At 40.2% G+C, this 20,250-nt stretch overlaps 2 protein-coding genes across 4 annotated transcripts in view; both read left to right on the forward strand.

The window, feature by feature from the left end:
- The first annotated feature begins 433 nt into the window (after positions 1-433).
- rbm8a (RNA binding motif protein 8A) lies at positions 434-6,359 on the forward strand. Of its 2 annotated transcripts, none has more exons than XM_042423845.1 (6): positions 434-537; positions 2,018-2,077; positions 2,176-2,253; positions 3,945-4,081; positions 5,804-5,940; positions 6,198-6,359. In XM_042423845.1, the coding sequence occupies exons 1-6, from the start codon at positions 477-479 to the stop codon at positions 6,244-6,246; spliced, it is 522 nt and encodes a 173-aa protein (XP_042279779.1). In that variant the 5' UTR covers positions 434-476; the 3' UTR covers positions 6,247-6,359. The 2 variants fall into 2 exon arrangements, with proteins under 2 accessions (XP_042279779.1, XP_042279778.1); XM_042423844.1 differs by having other exon boundaries at positions 436-543.
- Positions 6,360-6,981: 622 nt separating this feature from the next.
- Positions 6,982-20,250, forward strand: part of otud7b (OTU deubiquitinase 7B) — a 35,037-nt gene continuing 21,768 nt past the window's right edge. For both annotated transcript variants that reach the window (XM_042423842.1, XM_042423843.1), the window contains exon 1: positions 6,982-7,563. The gene's annotated coding sequence lies outside the window, so the exon portion shown is untranslated. The remainder of the gene's footprint in view (positions 7,564-20,250) is intronic.

Raw genomic sequence — 20,250 nt, forward strand, 5'->3', positions numbered from 1 at the left:
CTTTTTACATTTTCATACGTTGTTTCACAGAAAGAGGATTTATAGAGGATATTTTTGAGGATTTTGTCCCCCATCACTTACATTGTAAGTGCATTATAAAAGGATCTTCTGATGGCCAGTATGAACAGGAGGAATGATTATGGCAAGAAAAAACAATTTCAATGTTTATTTTGGGCACCTGACTTTTGTTTTAAGACAGACTTGAAAAATTGTGAACCCATCTTTTGATATTGAAATCATCCTTTGATAATGAGTGACAAGAAAATAAAACACCTAAATGACTAACAGGAGCCTATTTAACATCATAAAAACAGAGTGAAACTATTTGAAACAATCTACAAATCTAAACTGGTTCGTACATAAATGTGATTTATTGTAGTTACTTAATTTTACGCAACCTGGCAACATCCGCCAACCCGGGGCTCTTTTTGCGTACGCACGTTGCGTCGGTCAGCACAGACACACACAGAGACATCATGGCGGACGTGTTGGATCTTCATGAAGCGGGAGGCGAGGACTTTCCTATGGATGAGGATGGTGATGGTAATAATATTACTTGTGCACATTAGTGGAATATGATTCCTAACCCCGGCTTTCAATTATGTTTAAATATTGAGATTTACAGCAAACTGGCATTGGCTGAAAATACACCAAACGCCGGACTGCGTGGAACAGGCCTTCGAGATGCTAACATGCTAATGTTAAGCTAACAAACGCTAGCGATTCATTCAAACGCTCTCTCGCTCATGGTTATTAAAAACCTTAAAACTTACTTAAATAAAACATTTCCAGCTTTCATCGGTTAAGGGTTTTCGGCTTTATAGTTAAGAACGCTAACGTAATCTGTCAACACAAACAATTAGCGTGTGATTAGCCGCCGTTAGCGCGTTAGTTGAGTGTCCGTAGCTAGTTGTAAGATGCCTTAATGTAATTGCAGAGGACTAATAACTTGTAACTTAGCCATTTCAACATCTATATAGTGTGTTTTAGTGTCGGTTTCATGTCAGCGGCATGGCATGAAATTTATCCATCGAGTTTTAATTGGAGAACAGCAATGCTGGAAGAAATACTCAGATGCTTTACTTAGGAAAAAGTGCCAATAATTTAAAAATACTTCATCGCAGGTAAAAGTCCTGCATGCAAATTTCTATTTAAGTAAAATACATACGTATCAGTAGCTAAATATACTTAAACTATTACAGTGAAAGTATTGGTTTGGTCCCTCTGACTGATATATTATTATTATATATGACATCATTAGATTATTAATACTGAAGCATCAGTGTTAGAGCAGCATGTTACTGTTTTAGCTGCTGGAGGTGGAGCTAGTTTCAACCACTTTATATACAGTTAGGTAGTTTAGTCCAGTGGTTCCCAACCTAGGGTTCGGGTCCCTCCAAAGGGTCACCAGATAAATCTGAGGGGTCGTGAGATGATTAATGGGAGAGGAATGAAGAAAAAGCTAAATTCTGATACACAAATCTGTTTTTGGACTTTTTCTCTAATCTTTGGTTTTATGTGAAATATTTGATCATTTGAACATTGATTGAAATGAAAGCATGTGAGCTGTTAACAACTCATAGACATCTGAAATGTGACCCCGTCTACACACTGCTTTTTGTAAGACATCAAAAGCCAAAAAGGTTGGTAACCACTGGTTTCATCTTCAATAATGTGTTGAATTTTAAAAGCTTGTTATATTATCCATTGTGTCAAATTGTCATCTGAAAAGTAACTAAAGCTGTAAAATAGATGTAGTCGAGTAGAAATTACAGTATTTCTCTCAGAAATGTCGTGGAACTATAAAGTAGTATAAAATGGAAATACTCAAGTAAAGTACAAGTACCTCAAAACTGCACTTCAGTACAGTACTTGAGTTAAATTTACTTAGTTACTTTTCACCACTGGACTGGAAGTTTGCTGACTAGAATAATGTCAGCGACAGCAACCTCTTGGAGCGCAGAGAAGGATGTAGTGGTATGTATAGATTCTGACTTCTTCAACTTTCTTTCCCCAGAGAGCATCCACAAGTTGAAAGAGAAAGCAAAGAAGAGGAAAGGACGAGGCTTTGGCTCAGGTGAGTTACCGATCTTGTGATATTTACTTAGACAATAATTGTTGGTCAATCAGAATTTTTCAGCAGTGCTGAGTATTCTTCTGTTTTGCTGTTTCCAGAGGAAGGAGCCAGATCCAGAATCAAAGAGGACTATGACACTGTGGAACAGGATGGGGATGAGCCAGGACCTCAGAGATGTAAGTGCTGCTGTTCGTGTTAAAGATGGGATTAAGTTCAATTGGAAACTTATACAATAAAGTTTAAAGGATGTGTTCACAATTTTTCAAGTCTGTATTAAAACAATAATCTGGTGCCCAAGTGAACATTGAAATTGTTTTTTCTTGCCATAATCATTCCTCCTGCTCATAGTGAAGGAGGCCAAAATCCACACGCATCCTTCTGTGCAAACATGTATTTGTATCTGAAGCTAATATGAAGCTTCAGTCATCCAAATTAGTCAAACCAGATATCTTTCAATGTGCCAAAGTCCCTCTTTTTGTTACTATACTTCTACCGCAGCTGTACAGGGAAACACAAAGAGGGAATTTGATGCTAAATAGACTGTAAATGTAGCAGATATCCACTTGAGGGATCTTTTAGTAGCCAGTATGAACAGGAGGAATGGATTACAGCGAGGAAAACCTCTCAGTGTTCATATGGGCACCTGACTGTTGTTTTAAGACAGACTGGAAAAATTGTGAACATGTCCTTGCTTTTTCTGAGCCTCATCTTCTGTATTATTAATTAGTTGACTCATTACAGTAATGTATCTATCTTGTCACCATTTATTGTTTTTTACCACCATTACTTTCGCAACAATGTTTTAAACCTGGTGTACACATATAGGGCTCCAACTAACCATTATTGTCATTATCAATTAATCTGTCAGTTATTTTCTTGATTAATCCATTAGCTGTTTGGTCCAGAAAATGTCAGAAAATGGTGAAAAATGTCGACCACTGTTTCCCAGGATGACTTCCTCAAATTTTAAATTTTGTCCCAACCAACAGTTCACAACCCAAAGACATTTAGTTTACTAACATACAGGACTAGACATTTGAGAATTTGGTGGTGGGGGGGATTCTTAAAAAATGGCTCAAAACAATTAATCAATTATCAAAATCATTGGTAATTAATGTAAAAGTTGGCAACTAATCGATTGATCAACTGATCGTTGCAGCTCTATACATGAACAACCAATTCAATGTTGTTATGAATGATAATGAGGTGTGTATCCTACCATATTGGCACTATGTCAACACAGCTGCACTAATTCAAAAATTAAATTATATCTGGATAATACAGTTGCTTGAGATTTGCCAGTGATTACTTTTCCATCTGCCGCGCAACAGGGTACAACCCAAATAACTTTTGGAACAAGCATTTATGTATCGTCACAAAATAATGTGCTTTGTATATAAATGATAAAAGGAGAGGATAAGAAATATCCCTAGCAATCAATATAGCGATGCGCTGCTGCCACAGAATGTAAGCATCTGTATCCGTGTCAGTGCAGCTCTGAAGCACCAGCAATCTTTGATATTGGCTAATTATTAATGTGTGTCAGATACCATGAAGGCTTTGTTCTTTTGTTTAGTGTTGCTTGTCAGTTGGCTCAGTAACAGTGCTATGATTATGATATTCTTCTGTATGAATAAATGTAATTGACTTGTATATCAGTGTAACAGTTTGATTTCAAGGTATATTACTGACAGCATAAATCGCTATGAATTGCTTGTGTTGGTTCTGAAAATGCGTACTGTTGCACTTTTACCAAAGAGGAGGCTGTATCTTACTTATCATAATTCTGCTTGGGCTCATTAGATGACGTAGTTGAAATTTCTGCTTGTTTATTATGTATTTGACACCCTGGTGCCTTTCCTTGTAGCTGTGGAGGGCTGGATCCTGTTTGTGACAGGTGTACATGAAGAGGCCACAGAGGAAGACATCCATGACAAGTTCTCAGAGTTTGGAGAAATCAAGAACCTGCATCTCAACCTTGACCGCAGAACAGGCTACCTCAAGGTGAGACAAATAACCATGTGCCAGTTAACATGTCTGTGAGTTTCACTGTGTCCTTAAGTTCATGGAAGTCACTGTTTCTTAACATTTTTTACTGACTCAGCCTCTGGTTCACTTACTTGCTCTAATAGGTTACTTATGAGGGTTTTTTTTAAATACATAAAATAGATATAACCAGTCAAAGTACACCTCGTTTTTCAAATAATCCAATGGATGACCCCTTGTATGTTAAAATGTGTGTGCAGCTCTTGTGCCAATGAAAGGTCCAGGTCAAAGAGCCTTTTGATTGAATATCAAATTGCTCTAATCACAAACAACTAGCTTTCTTTTAGGGCTGAACCATATATTTCAGCATCAACATTGCAATGTAGCTGATAAATGATAAACTGGAACACCATTTGTACATTTGATTGAAAATTAACTTAATTTATGCATATAATTGTTAAACAAATGAAGTAGAAAGAAGCAATTATTTAGTTTTATAGAAAGATGGTTTGAAACCCGAATGGTTACTCTGTTACTAAGTGTGCCCTGCAATTGTTTGTACAACACTTGGCAGCTAGACTAATTTATTTGACCATTTATGGCGACACCACAAAGCCATGTACGAGTTCAAAGCCAGAGAAAAACGCCGTTAATGAGCCAAATGTCTTTTTTTTTTTTTTTAATGCTTTGGCTGAAACTATGCTGAGACAAGCTCCCAACATCATGTTGTCTCAACCAGAAAATTAAACTGCCCTAGTTTCTCTGAATCACTCTAATTGTTTCTTGAATGATAAATTATTTCCAAATAGAGAAGCAAAATCTCCACATACCCAGTTGAATAATGGAACTTATGTAAGAAGGATAAATATAAAGAATTACATTACAAAAACAGTATTGTTTCATTCTCATCCTTCCTGTCTGGTGGAACGAGTCATTTGTTGATGTGTGCAAAGCCAGACTGCTTCTAAATTGTGAAAAAGGTCTTTGCTTTGTCATCACGAGTAAACCTTGCTGTTGTTCCTACTTGCTAATGGCTGTTAAACCATAATAAGATGTCTTCATATTTGAACTGCAGTCTCATTGTAACAGACTGTGTTGAAAGTGGAAGAGATGGTTACATGCCAAGAGAGACAGAATGAAAGTAATCTGATGTTTTGCAAACATTTGCAGTGTTCAGAATGTATCAGATTTTTTTTAACCCCCCCTATGCTTCGGGCAAGTTGACATTTACATTGACCCATTTTTTTTTGTTGTAGTTTTTTGCCGCCCAAACATTTGCCTCCACTTTGTTTTAGCCACAAGGTGGCAGCATTGTTTTGATTATGAAGTAAGAACAAAGCCTCTTCAACCCTGAAACTCTTTCTCCAGTCATTTCAGCCACACACACACATTGATTTTCATCACAGACTGTTTGAAGATTAACGTGATGCAGCAACAATCTCATACATTTAATTGATCGTCTTTTTAACATCTCACATTCACAGACATAAAATGTATTTTGTTGGTTAAGCTTTTAAGCTATGGTTCAAAATATGTTTGCCCAGTAATCTCACACTGTGGTTTCAGAGGGCACATTTATACCAGTCAGCCTAAAGACTATTATTAGGTTATTGAGTGATCACTAGCTATGTTTTGTGTGCTGTGTTTGTTTTTTTAAATTGTGAAATACTGCCAAACTTCCAATGCAGTGTTGCCATAGATGTGTAATAACTCACACGGTGTCCTGATAACTGTCCCCAGGGGTATGCTCTTGTGGAGTATGAGACATACAAAGAGGCCCAGGCAGCCATGGAAGGGCTCAACGGTCAGGACATGATGGGCCAGCCTATCAGTGTCGACTGGGGATTTGTCAGAGGCCCCCCCAAGAACAAGAGGAGGTGAGGGTGATGTGTTATCTGTGGAGACAGTGACTCGCTGGTAAAACAGTGTTAATATTTTACATGTCGCACTTTGTCAAACTGCATTTTGACTGGACGGACTGTATATTCTGTCAATACTCCTAGTTAGATACTATTATAATACAGATTGGTGCAGCAATTTGCAGTTTGAGTGTAAGTAAGTAAGTGATATATATTTTTCTCAACAACCAAAACAGTATTTTTTTTTGGTTAATCCGATGGGTGGTTTTTCACAGGACTGGCGGACGGAGACGCAGCAGAAGTCCAGACAGGAGGCGGCGTTGAGTTTGGCGGTTGCCATTGGACGGAGGTGTCAGTCACTTTGACAGGCGCTTTATAATCTTATCTTCTCATACAAAGATAAATTCAGATTTTTTTTTTTTGTACAATATTTTTCAGTAACAGTTGTATGGCATCTAGTTGTACAATTTCAAATATTGAGATGAGGAATAACAAAATAATAAATTAGCTGAACACCAGCTTTAGAATTTTTTTTTTCTAGTCGTGCCTAAATGGTAACCCTAGATCTGCAAAACACTCGTGAGATTGGTTCTGACCCTGATATTTTACAAGTAGGTCTATCTGCGGACTCACAGTACTCTTCACGACACGGTTGCCGTGTAGTGAAGTGGGTGTGTCTTGTAGTGAAGTGGATGTGTCGTCTGAGTCTGCAAGACTGCAATTAGACCCCTCTCATATTTTTTTACTGTAACCCTAACCATCTCACTTCTCATGCCTAAACCTAACCAACCGAAGGCAAACGAGTTCTAGCCAATCAGAGGCAGAGTAGGGTGGGTCTTTGCGGAATGCGCGAGAGTTTCGCAAATCGAGGGTTACCATCTAGACATGACCGTTTTTTTTTCTCAACGCAACAGACAGTGAAACTATGTTTTTACTTTCAACACCAGCTTGTAGGTAGTACATGTTCATGATTTTCATTTTCCCTAAAAATGTTGTTTCAGTTTGCATACTGTTATGTGTATTTTATTGTGCCTGAGTATTTTGTTTTGTTTTATATAACTTGGGGAATATTAAACTTTTTAAAAGGAAAATGTGTGCTCTGTTGTGTGTTTTATTTAGCACTGCTAATGACGTAGGGTTTACATCATCCTGGATGACCTCACCCAGGCATTGGTACCGCCCCAGCTATTTTGTCAACTCCAAAGCACCTGTCACTCTGGACTCAGTGCTACACTCATAGGCTATCTGGGAGAAAAGACCTAACCCTTTTTTTTCTACAGCCAATTGGCAGGCGAATGTTTTGTACTCTGTCATCCTCATTTGTTTAGGGGGACATCAGTCAAAGTCTCTGTGGATGACCATTGGTGCTTATTAAGGTCAATAAAATAGAATCTTCTCTCTGGTTGGCTGCTTCTTTGTGGGGGGCGGGATTAAAGCTTCGGTTGACGTTGTTGTTGTAAGTGGTGGAGAAATTACTTTGTCGGTGGTGGTCCGGTTTGGGATTTTACATTTAGTTCCACCTACGGAGATGCTGAAAAGTTAGGAATTGCAGGTCTGGGAAACGTATATGCTGTTCTCAAGTTCATACTTGTCGGGAAACTAAATGGGACGATGAAAACAACATCTGCTAGGCCGTTCAAGGTAAGCAGTAAAGGGATAGCCTACTCTAGCGTTAGCGTTAACGTTAGCTCACGTTAGCTGCTGATTAGCCAAGCTTGAAGTAGCCACTTGCTCGCCAAACGTTAATGCTCGGTCTACATACCGAAAAAACAACACTTCTCTGCAATGAGCATTCATGCACACGTTTGACAGTTTGCCAAAGAGATGATTAAATTGTCTATTGCTTGTGAATAAAGTTCCTGGGCAGTGTGTAAACGGTGCGTGTATCCCATGCGTTTGAACGCATCAAATGCGTTTATGTAAGCATGCGTATTGTTCGCTGATATTTTGCCTCAAATCCATAGTAGCAGGCTTAAAGTTAGCATTTAAGACAAGACATCATCAGTAGCATTGAGCTGCATCTACTTGGTCATGGTAAGCAGGTTGGCGAATAGAAATGGTCGCTGAACATGACATTAGCTTTATGAGATGCCAGCCATAGTTGTGCAGTTTAAACGCTAGATTTTAAAGTTTTGCTGAATGGGATATCATTTCTGTATTTTCCTATTACAAGATATGTTTTTATCATTTATAATTAATTATAAACTTGCTTTCTGAGAGCTGGCCGTCACGATCCAGATTTTATTTAAGGTGCACAAGTGATGTAACATTTGCTTCAAACACCCCGACTTGGAGAAAATTGCCTGTTAACTGTTTGCACTCACTCATGTTTATTTTATAACTTGTATCCAAAACGATTGGTTTCATGTACTGAGTCAAGTCAGAAGCACTTGGCAGTTCTTCCCAAACCTTGCTGCCAGATATGTGTGATTACTGCCAGAGCTGGCTGGTCATTAGGTTCAGTGTTCCTTGCTCGTTTTGAAACTAGGACTTGGGGTTATTTGCCGACATTTCCAACATCACTATGAGAGAGGGTTGCGTTACACTTTGCCTTGAATTATTCAGGGCTTGTATTTATGGGCTCTTTTGTTTGCTGGGACACCAGGAGAGACAGTCAACATGAAAAGTAGGACGTAGGTACAAGTTCTTTACTGCACTTGGTGTACAAGGAATGTTTGTTGTCAGCCTGTTGTTAACACATGCAGCAGTAATTAGAAACCTCATCTTACAAGGTTGATGGAATTTCAAGAAGCGAGGTATTCTTTAATAGATACAAGATATGGATCCAGCCCTCCCACCTGTACTCGTCCCTTGCGGTGGCTGTGCAGGGTGATATTTGAAATGCGGTACACACAAGCGACTGCCTCACTAGTTGCAAAGAAGACTGCTGATCAGCAGCAGTGTGGAAAGTTAGGACGAACTACCAGCTTAATCCCACTACAGCTGGTAGGTTTGTCTGTTCTACCACTCATTTTGGCAAGTAATCAGCCATATGCACCTCTGTATAAGGAATTTATTTACATTGCCCATCAGTTCTCAGGATCTACACTGTGGCTAGAAGATGAAAACGATGTCTATACTCTGATGAACAGTCTCTGTGAAGTTGCACTGTCAGGCTTCGTTATGCAAGTCCTCAACACTTCAAGGAACATATTGATGCATACAGCAGCACAGAGAGCACCTCGGGCAAGTATTTTAAGTAGGGTGTAGCATCCTTTCCCATGCAATTCAGACTTCAAACTGGCAGGGTGTAAAAGGGAAAAAAAAAATCATTTCACAAAATGTTTGGTTTCTTACCACTCAATGCAAGAAAAACACAGTTCAGCCAATATGAGATAGATGATAGGTGCTCGTTTATAAACGCCTGAGTGGATCAGTGGGTGCAAAAAGACCAGCCCGTAGATAAATCCATTCACAGCCTGCCTTCAATGACACAGAGCAAGACAGAGAAGTTATTGCGATTTGATTTTCTTTGGACAATTTGATTTTCGTTGATCCAAATTAAAATTTGCGGCTCGCGCTTTGCAACTTATCGTCCAGAGATCTCGAACAGTATTCAAATGGGCTGCGGTAAACATTTCACAGGAGCCTCGGTTGAAAATGAGATGACACAGGTGACGATCGCTGTAAAATGTTCTCACTGTTTGAAACGGCCTGTGAAATGCAGACTTTTTAATGCCCGTGTAAAGGTTTTGTCATGGAGCGATCATCTTGAAGTTGCAAACTTGGAAGTCCCTGCGGCGATGGGACGATTGCTACATTTTATGTTATGACACATAGCAAATTCATATGATTACACAATGGAGGGTAGAGGAGCAATAAAGTATTATAAGTCTCGGGTTTATTGTTTTACAAAGCAGGCAGTTAAACTAGCTTGTCTTTGTGGTGGGAAACATGTTTAGTCTGGCATATTACGTCATTTAAAGGTTTTGTGTTACTATCTTAACTATCTTTCATATCCTTGAAATCCTTAACAGCTATCATACTAACAGCAGTGGCTGTTATGACCGCCCTGGTGTATATAGTGTTTCACTGGGTAACCATGCTGCTTCAGCAGAGCAGAGGGTATGGAAATTTAAATTCGTCTCTCGCCGGGCTCCCCCCAAAACAGCTGCTCACTAGCGTGTATGTGTGTGCATCAGGGATCCAGTGTCAGTTTCATAGCCAGGCCCGTTTGGCTGTGGAGGTATTCCCATAGGATCCCTCAAACACGGTCAGATTAATAAGTAAGCAGATGAGTGCTTCTTCAGGTTAGTAGGACAAACGCATGACTTTTGTGTCAAGTGTACATGTTCCACTCAGTTACGCAGCATATACGCCCAGCTTAGAATAGGCAATAAGGTTTGAGTGAAGTCTAGCACCTGCTTCTGTGAAGATATTTTGCTGTTTTCATTGTTTTCAAGAGGAAGAAGAAGGAAAGAAATGACAGCCATGCATCTGTACTCTAAATGAAACACAGGAGCAAATGAGATTCAAAAGAGAAAACTACCTTCATACCCACACTGCCACAGTGAGACGGGGATCAATAGGTGGCTTGTCTCCGAGAGGCCTCTGTGTCCAGACAGCAACTCATAAAACTCTCTGGAGCCCCACCCTCCCCAGCATGGCTGGTTGCCTGCCAGTCTTGTGACACAGCAACTTAGCCAGTGCCCAAGGCTGTTTGTGTCAGGGTGGAGAGACTTAGAATCGAGGCATCTACCTGGGTGCCAGCAGCTGCTTGTCTTGGAACAGTACGTTGTGGATATTTGGCCGAAGCTGAATGCTTTGGGATTATATTTAGATCATTTACATAGTTTTTTTATACAGTATAAGTGACTGTGAAGTTGGGTGGAACGGCTATATGTGAAAGCATATTGCTTTATGGTATCAACTGAGCAGTCATAATCCCATACAGCATGAGACGCCACTCCCACTAGAGAAGCTATGGTAATGAGAGCTCGCTGTATCAGTTACTTTATGCTCCTCACCCTTTTCTGCTCCACATACAGGGTGGGGAATTACCAAAGATTGTACGTGCTATGTGCTGTCAAGTTTTGTCTGCTTTGTCAGAAATTTTGAATCCAGTAAGCTGTTTATATACAGCTGTTAATATAACATAATAACTTTATTGTAAAAAAAAAAAGACAAGCATTTTTAAATAAATAAACACCATACAAAGGTTTCATGCCAGCAAATGGTATTTTTCAGCTTCCTATATACATTTGTGGCCACTTGTGTGAGTTGCTTTTACTCAGTGCTGTTTTGGCATTTATTGTCATGAATAGTGACTAATGTTGAAGTAATTTCCCTATATTTGATACAGTCTGTTTATTTATGTCTTTTTGAAAATTCCCATCAGTGTACTCTTTACAAAACATCTCTCATAGCTGACAAATTAATTGCATTCAACGTAATATGGGCCAACCCGATTTTTTGTAATTAAATTACACCAGTCATTTTCCCATAAAGCAGGAAACTGCAGAAAACAACAGTTAGTTGGTGGATTTGAAAGCTAACAGAGGAGGGTTAGTTCGGCTTGTGTGGTTGTCAAAGTGTCTGGTGGATTTGATGAATCCACCAGCTACAGCCAAAGTCGGCCAACGTTTGTTTATGGGGAGATATTTATTACAAAGCATAGTAGCAGGTGAATAATGAGATTTCGACACTACTTTCGCCTGCGGACAAAAGTGTAGTTTCCTGTCCAGACTAGAAGACATCAGCCTCTCCCGCCCTGCCCTGTTGATCCAGGACAGCAGGAGTAATCCCACACACAGCCCTGATCAGAAGCCTGTCACCCAGGATGACATCACACAGGGAGTGACGTGAAGTCGCCCTGCTGTGTACAGGGCCTGGCCTGCAGCACGTGGGGATTCACATGAGCATTAGTGCTGCCCGCCTGCAGAGGAGGGTGCTTGTTTAGCCACCGGGCTTTAGATCTATCTGGACTTGGTTGGCTTCACATTCAGGCTGACTTAGCGATAGTAATTCTTGAACATTTGAATTCGTTCTGTCTTGTTACATGCTAGCTGCAAGTCATAGATCTGTTTTGTTTGTAACATTTAAACCTTTTTTTTTTTTTTTGAAGCTACTTTGTCTCTTACAGCGGTCTTATTTTGTTTTTCGCAGGAGTGGCACAAATGTAGTTAATTCTAAAACAGCACAGCCTAACATCAAGTCTGAGAAATGTCTCGCATTCCTCAAGGGTATAAAATATGCTAATTAAAGCGGTAGTCATCTCGCTTGCCTTCTAAATGTGAATTATGTAATACAAGCACATTGTTTGTACACTAAGCAAAAAGGATATTATGGCATCATTGGCAACACTGAGACAGTATTTATTTCTAGTGTATAGTCAAATCTGTGAAAACGCCTAAGAACAAGGAGAGGTAATATTTGGAAGAATTAGATTTTATGTGTTTTTTGACTCACATTTTGATTTGACTGTCTAGTCTCGCTTGCACAACATTGATAAAAAACTATTAGGATACTTCTGTGTGTGTTTATGATATTAACTGCGTTATTACATTTTGATGAATACTTATTCAAGGATCAAGTTGCTGATGCTTGTAGTTTTTTTTTTTTTAAATGTACTTTTTTAGGACAAATTCTGCACAACGACTGCAAGAAAAAAAGCTTTCTGAAACTAAATTGAAGTCTTGTGGTTGTGGTCTCTTGCCTCCATCGCACATCACTTTGTAGATCCTCTTAAACAAAGTGTCCAGCTTTAATGTCTCAGTATACTCTATTCCCTCTCTCTTTTACAACACATTTTAATTATATGAATCATCTTAATAACTGTATATTTATATTATTATATACGTTGTAATTCACTGTTGAATTTCCCCACTCTTTGCTAATAAATAAGTGGGCAGTGTTCAGATGGATGCAGAGGCTTGCATTTCTTCACAAAGGCCAAAAAATCAATGAAGAGGCCGCCGGGGCAGAATGAGGACTTCTCACCCACAGAGTCTGGAGTTTAGGTTGGCAGCTTTCCGGAATACTGAAACCAACGCATAATGTTCACCAAGCGAAGCAATTTATCCTTCTACCTCTGAGCTTACTGTTTCTTCAGAGGCAGAACAACACTTTCCCAGTAGCAACTCTTCATGTCTTGTTTTGGGTTTTTTTGCACATTACTAAAAACAATAATGCATCGATAGCAGATAAGCTTCCACTTCCCTCACTCACTTTGAGGATCATGATACCTTCATTAAACTTTTCTGCTTTCGGGCTAGTTGTTTCAGGTGTCCACTGCACTTTGTGACACTTTGCACAATGTAAATGTGGTCTCTCTGTGTGTGTGGAATGTGGGAATGCCACTTATGGTCCCCTATAGCCTTCTCCGCAGCAGCCTGCTTCATGTGGCTGTTAATTAGCACTCCTTGACTGGTGATTACTGGGCCTGACTGCGGTGACATGCCCCGGGCACAGACTAGGAAACTCTGAGGCCAGCTTTAATAGACTGCCTAATAAACCGTCCCAACAGACCGAGAGAAAGGACTCACAGCTACGCATTATCACAGCATTTTCCTCCTAAAGTGTTACGATATCTATTACTTGTGTGTTTTACTAGAATAAAGTCCTCTAATTTAAAAAAAAAATGCTCTTAAATTTTCAAGACTGATTTAAAGCGGTGTCAGATTTGGGTAAAAGTAGTTTATTTTGTGATTTAGACCCGTGAACTGACATGTCAATGAGAGTTTTGTCACTTCTGAAGACGGCATATTATTGAAATATTGCCCAGCCTTGTTTACAGTTATCTCAAGCCAAATTATAGGGATTATGGACCAGTTGCTCTCAAATAAGAGAGTTATTGTTTGGCATTTTTGTCTTTATTTGATAGTCGAAAGTTCAGAGAGATGGGAAACATAGAGAGGTAGAGAGAGGGGTATGATATGCAGCAAAGGTTATGTGGTATGCTTCTTAAACAGTAGGCTACCGGGGTGCTGCAGAAACACCTGTTTAAAAGTTACAGTCATTACTTTATTTATATGGAGAAAAAGATCTGTTTCTGGATTAAGTTTTGTTGTTGAATTCAATTTCAAACAAGCTTTTGTCCACTAAAATGTGAGTTTGACATTTTCGTCCGTGGCGTGCTGTGTGTGTGCTGCGTTTTAGGGAACAGTAGACTCAGTGAATTTAAAGATCTCCGCTACATGCAGTGCTGCACCGTGACATCAGCTATCAGACACTTTGATAAACACTTGTGCTCAGAAGCTAACACTGTCCTATTTCCACAACCAAATTTACACCTTGTCACCCAAGTTTTATGTATCAAATAATTTTTTTTTTGCTGCTCTGTTGAAACTGTACATGTGAACGATTGTGCACTATACTGTGTATAAAATTGTATGAACGTGCACTGGTGGCATTTAAGTGCTTATGACAATAAAATTCTTGACTAGTGGGCAAACTGGAAGATGAGTTATCATTGAGCCATCTCAAAACCTGACTCAAGTCTATCCTGTCTGTAAATGATGACCAGCCCTGACTCTGTATGCTATGTTGTGTTCAGGTCTACTTAACAACCAGAGGTTTTTTGCTTAGCCCATAAGAGCAGTGCAGCCTCAGGAATAAAAATTAGGCTTAAATTGGGCGGTACAGATGACATCACTAATATATGATCTATGGTGAGCTATGGGGCGTTCACCAGGGCGTTTTGTGTCTAAATGTCAGTTGTTAGCTGTTTTGGAACTCTGCACAGTGCAGAGTTTCTATGTTTAAACTCTGATTATGAGCAGATTATTTTTAGACTATCTGAAACAGGAGGTTGCTCTAATTCTGGCAACATAGAGATTAGGTGGTGATTTTCTGTATGCATTGATAGCTGTGCTTACACAGTTGTTACCGCTCTGGTTTAGATGCAGGGATAGATACTCAGAGCAAGTAGTCTAGGGGGAAGGGTCCTTATGAACAATACTAATAATAGATCAAAACCACTTTGTGAATGTCTTTTTGTCTTATCTCTCATGTGAAACATCGACTCCGTGAACTGTTTTCAGATTAGAGGAACTTTAGTCAGCCGCAGTAGCTCTGTCGTAAAGTTCAAACTCACTGTAATCCGAGGTCGACACGTCTTTTGGCTCCAGTACACTCCAAACAATAAAACTGAGGTCAAATTCATTATCTGTGATTAGATCTTGTTTTTCTCCTCTCCTTATTTTGCCTTGAGCTCTCATAGAGAAAAACACTGGCTGCTGAGCTCACATGTATCAGGTTTGGATGTGTCTGAGCCAGCAAGAGGGATAGGGAGGCCGAGAGAGGGAAGTTAGACTTGGCAAATTTTTGTGTGATGACTGGACAGCATTTGGACTAGACCAGCTTCAGTGGCATGGCCTCTGAGAGGGCAGGCATGGTGTGGAATCTCTGACATCAGCTGTGTATGCATTCACGCTGGTGTTTTGTTACGCATTACACACACAAACGCCCACAGCTGGTGGTCAAGCCTTCATCAGGGTTGGAATGTGCATGCTACGTTTCACACTGCAGAAATGTGATCCATCTGAATAAGTGCCATATTCAGTCATATCTCAAAAACATTAAGTCGTATTATAGAGTGAAGTCGAAAACATTTCTGCTTGTTTCTGCAGTTTTTAAAAGCATTTAGGTAGGCTTGACACTTTTTACAGTGTAGGCCGAGGCAAGTTGTGAGAGATAATTAATGCCCTTATTTGGGGAAGATAACCAGTCCTTGCTGCAGCTACATCAGGGTTCTCTGCTCCACTAAAGACAGAAGTTTACTTGGATACATGAATAACAGCTTTTTTTTTTTCCTTTTGGCTTGTTTTGATTGGCTTTTTACTCACAAAGCACTTACAGTAATGTAACGAGTGTAGTTTGCTGCAACTTGAGTACTTCACCTGGTTCACTGCCTCTCCTCTGCTCCACCGCACACACGGAGGGCTCAGCCCTGCCCTCACTGAACCACAGAGAGCAGAGGAGAGTAGCACGACCATAAATGACGGCAAAACGCATCAGAGACACTGAGCTGCAATGAAATGAGTGCACGTAAATTAGGTAAATAACATAAATAACATAAATAAACATAGTATCTACTGCGTTTTGCTGTCATTTATGGTTGCGCCTCTCTCTGCTCTCTGTGGTTCAGCGAGGGCGGGGCTTAGCCCTCCGTGTGTGTGCTGCACACGCAGTGGAGCAGAGGAGAGACAGTGAACCAGGGGAAGTACTTTAGTTGACAAAAGCTACACCTGTTACATTACTGTAAGTGCAATAAAAGCTTCAGGAGTAAAAAGCCAATAAGAATAATTTATTAATGTGATCCATGCAAACAATAGACAGACCCCAAATATTGCCATAAAGAGTGTGATTTGTGACACAACAAAATAAACGATAGAGCATAATATGAAACGATGGACGTTTTTCTATCATCACACAATATATATCGTCATATCGCACAGCCCTAGCAGAGAATAATTCTGCTTCGTACATCACAGAAGTGCCGTCGTTCGGCTTAGGGGAAAGTTTGGGAGAACTGGTTAAAGGGCTTGGTTTTCCACAGCCTTCTTCCCAGCTATAGCTCTCATGTTATGTAATGAGTCAGTGTAGGCTGACTGGGCTCAGTCAGTAACCAGATTACAGCACTACACAGATAAAGACAGCTGAAGGACAGCCATCTCACCACACCTTTGTTTTTCTTCCTCTTTCTGGTCTGGTCTGGTCTGGTCTCTCCTTAAGTCATAAGGTGTTTACAGTGATTGATTGTTCACAGCGGACCCAACCCTATTTCTAGAGCAAAAAAAAAAAAAAACTGGCCTCCGACTCACTAACAAGCGCATTAACAAGAAAGAATTTGCTCTGTGTACACAGTTTTTCTGCATGCATCTGTGGTTTTAAGGACAATAAGCTACGCCTATCGCAGACATTCAAAGCACTCACTTACAACACTGACAATATAAGACTGATTGACATTTAAGTGCATCAATCTTGTGACGATTTAAGTATTTCCTGTCTCTCCAAATTCCCCTTAATAGCGGCCAGCTGTGTCCGAAAAACGCTGGAAGGTTCTGCTCTCTGTCCCACCACCACTCTGGACCAGAGATGCAGTACTGGAACACTTATCACACCAGCCACATTTCCTTGCCCTGTTTGCTTACCTTATGCACTTTATCTCATTACTCATATGGTTTTGCGATGCTGAGAGGGTGTGTTACATTCGCTGAGATCACAGGAGAGGTTTATGTGATTGAACTAAAATAGAACCGACACATTTATAGACCTTATCATTCATTATGTCCTGACCATTAAAGGGAAACAGAACAAGTCGGTCGTCCTCATTTGGTGAAGTAGGAGGCGTTTCGGCAGCGTTTTTTAGTTTTTTCCATCTTGTGCGTGTCTGACAGAACAGATACGTTTCTATTTTAATCTATACAACTGGCCACCTCATCTTGCTTTTCACTGGTGCTATACATTTGTAACTGTGACCTAAAGCGTATTTTTACTCCTCAGGTCTATTTTCTTTCATTTCACGCACTTAACTACAGTAATTGTGTGTTGGGCCAAACCGTAAATCCTTGAGCCTGGCCGCTACAGAATTTTTTGAAGCCAATACTGATATTGGCATATGAGAGTTAAAAAAAAAATCTGCAAATCTTCATGCAAAAGTTCAGGCACCCCTTGACAAATAACAGATTTGGTGATTTTTTTAAATTTTTTGAAAAGATGTGAACACAGTCTCTTTAAGATATGGAAAAAAAACCACAATATTTTCAGCAATCATTAATGCAAATTTACTTTTTATGTCATAAACTGAACAAAAATAAAAACATTGTCGTGGCATGTGCAGAAGTTTTGGCACCCTAAGAGTTACGAAGATTCTTTTTTACAAGGTCTCAGACCTTAATCAGCTTGTTAGGCCTGAGGCACGTCAACAATTATCATTAGGAAGTGTCGGCAGGTGCCAGTTTCAAAGCTTTACAACTACTCTGACTGTTCAAACCTTGTACGAGAGCTCAGCAACCGTGGGCTCCTCTAAGCAGTCGTGTGAGACTCTGAAAATGAATGTTATTGATGCCCACAATGCAGGTGAAGGCTACAAGAAGATGACAAAGCATTGTCAGCTTGCATTTTCCACAGTGCAAAATGTAATTAAAAGATGGCGGTTTAGGGGAACTGTTTAGGTTAAAATGAGATCTGGAAGAGCAAGAAAACTCTCAGAGAGAACTGCTCATATGCTGATCAGAAAGGCAAATCAAAACCCTCATTTGACTGCAAAAAAACCTGCAGGAAGATTTAGCAGACTCAGGAGTGGTGATGCACCGTTCCACTGTGCAGCGATGCTTGCACAAACAAGACCTTCATGGAAGAGTCAGTAGAAGAAAACCTTGCGTCCTCATCGTAAACGTCAGACGTATTTTGGAAACAAGTGCTGTGGACGGATGAAGTTAAAATAGAACTCTTTTGCCATAATCAGCAAAGGTATGTTTGGAGAAAAAAAAGGAGCAGCATTTCATGAGAAGAACACCTTGCCAACTGTTAAGCATGGGGGTAGATTTATCATGCTTTGGGGTTGTTTTGCAGTCAGTGGTACAGGAAACATCGCACGGCTGAAGGGAATAATAGATTCCACTAAATACCAGCAAATTTAAGCCAACCGCGATGGGTGGCAAGCAACTGCCCCAAGTGCACTATGTTTATGTTTTTTCTTTTTTTTTTTCACGAGGCAAGGCCCTTCTTGTTTTACACTTCAATGCGTAGGTATTGAATGTTTGGCGGCTCGCCTGGTCTGGTCCGTCCGGTCCGGCGGCTCCAGAGGATCCCGTCTGTGCACACAATGTCTCACATGCTGAGTTGTAGCTGGTGGGGCTCTAAGGAGCCTCGTGCAAGCTTCCCGCAAGCCTCCTGCAAGCCTCCTGCAAGCCTCCTGCAGCTAGCGTCCAGGTTAACAAGCTAACCTGGCGCCCAGGCTTCATAACAGAGCTGGGCTCGGGGTGCCGGGGGTTGATGCTGATGCCCTGTAGTTAAAAACACACCTGTATGAATACTTTGTCTCATGTTTAAACACTCCGGGGTCACCGTGCAGCTGAACAGACTGCTGTTTAACCTGCAAGGTAAAGTAGTTTTCCACCAATCATAGAAACTGAAGGCATGTCCAGCCAGACTCCATTCATAAATCCTAGATTTAAGGGGACTCGGCTGTAGGCCAGCGTTGTTTCCTGCCACAACACGATCTAAAGTGTTTTCCGTGTTTGTCAGGTATTGTTGCTTCATTCGGCTGACACTTAATCAGACTAACATACCTTTTCTCACACACACACACACACACACACAAACACACACACACACACACACACACACACACACACACACACAAAAAAAAAGTGCTAATACCGCATATGACCGTATACCGTGCTGTTGAGCCACCTAAAATCACCGCAGGGGAAATTCCTTCACTGCAAGCCCAACATGCAAAACAGCCCGAATTAGAATATTGCAGAACTAAAAGCCTTTTGCAAGGAAGAACGGGAGAAAATCCAAAATACAAGAACTGAAAGACTTTTAGCTGGCTGCAAAAAGCGTTTGTGTTATGTGATATCTACCAGAGCGGGTGTTACTAAGTACTGATTATGTAGGGTGCCCAAACTTTTGCACATGCCAAAAAGTAACTATGCATTAATATTTGCTGGCAATATTGTGTTTTTTATATCCCAGAGAGGCTGCTTTTACATCTTTTCAATTAAAAAATCTCCAAAATATAATATATATTATTCGTCAAGGGGTTCCCAAACTTTTGCATACAACTGTAAATATTTTTTACACAACCCATAATGCAAATAAACATTTTTGATGAATAATTGCGACCAAGAAATGTACTAGGTAGTAAGAGATCTTACAATGTCAGCACTGTTTTAAAACATATCTTTAGTATTAGTATTGATATTTATTGGCTGACAGGTGCCTGTAGATACAGACGGATGACTGAAGCGGCTGCTGCTACTCTGCTAACATGCTGCTTTCACCACACAGGTCATTGTTAAGTATCTATTCAGGTGTAGTGTCTTCCTCTTGTTCTTTGACCCAGGCTCCTTTCCCTCTTAATTCTAAAGCAAAGCTCATGTTTCACACCATGAATATAACAACCTTTTAGTGAGCCAACCATGAAGTGCATCCTCCAGTGTAGACAGGTTACAGTTCACGACTGTGTTTTCCTTTTTCATAGAGACCTACTGGTATATTTAGCCTAGTTTACAAGCATGTGGAGAAGCCGGTTCTGCGAAGGTACAACCCTTGACCTGTTAATGTAAATAAAAGTGTAACCTCATCATTACCAAAAAAATCAAAACACAGGACTGGGACCTGCTTTCACTCCTAAATTGACTGACATGTCCTCAA

The sequence above is a fragment of the Thunnus maccoyii genome, chromosome 10 (genome assembly GCF_910596095.1).
Source record: "Thunnus maccoyii chromosome 10, fThuMac1.1, whole genome shotgun sequence".
Lineage (NCBI taxonomy): Eukaryota > Metazoa > Chordata > Actinopteri > Scombriformes > Scombridae > Thunnus > Thunnus maccoyii.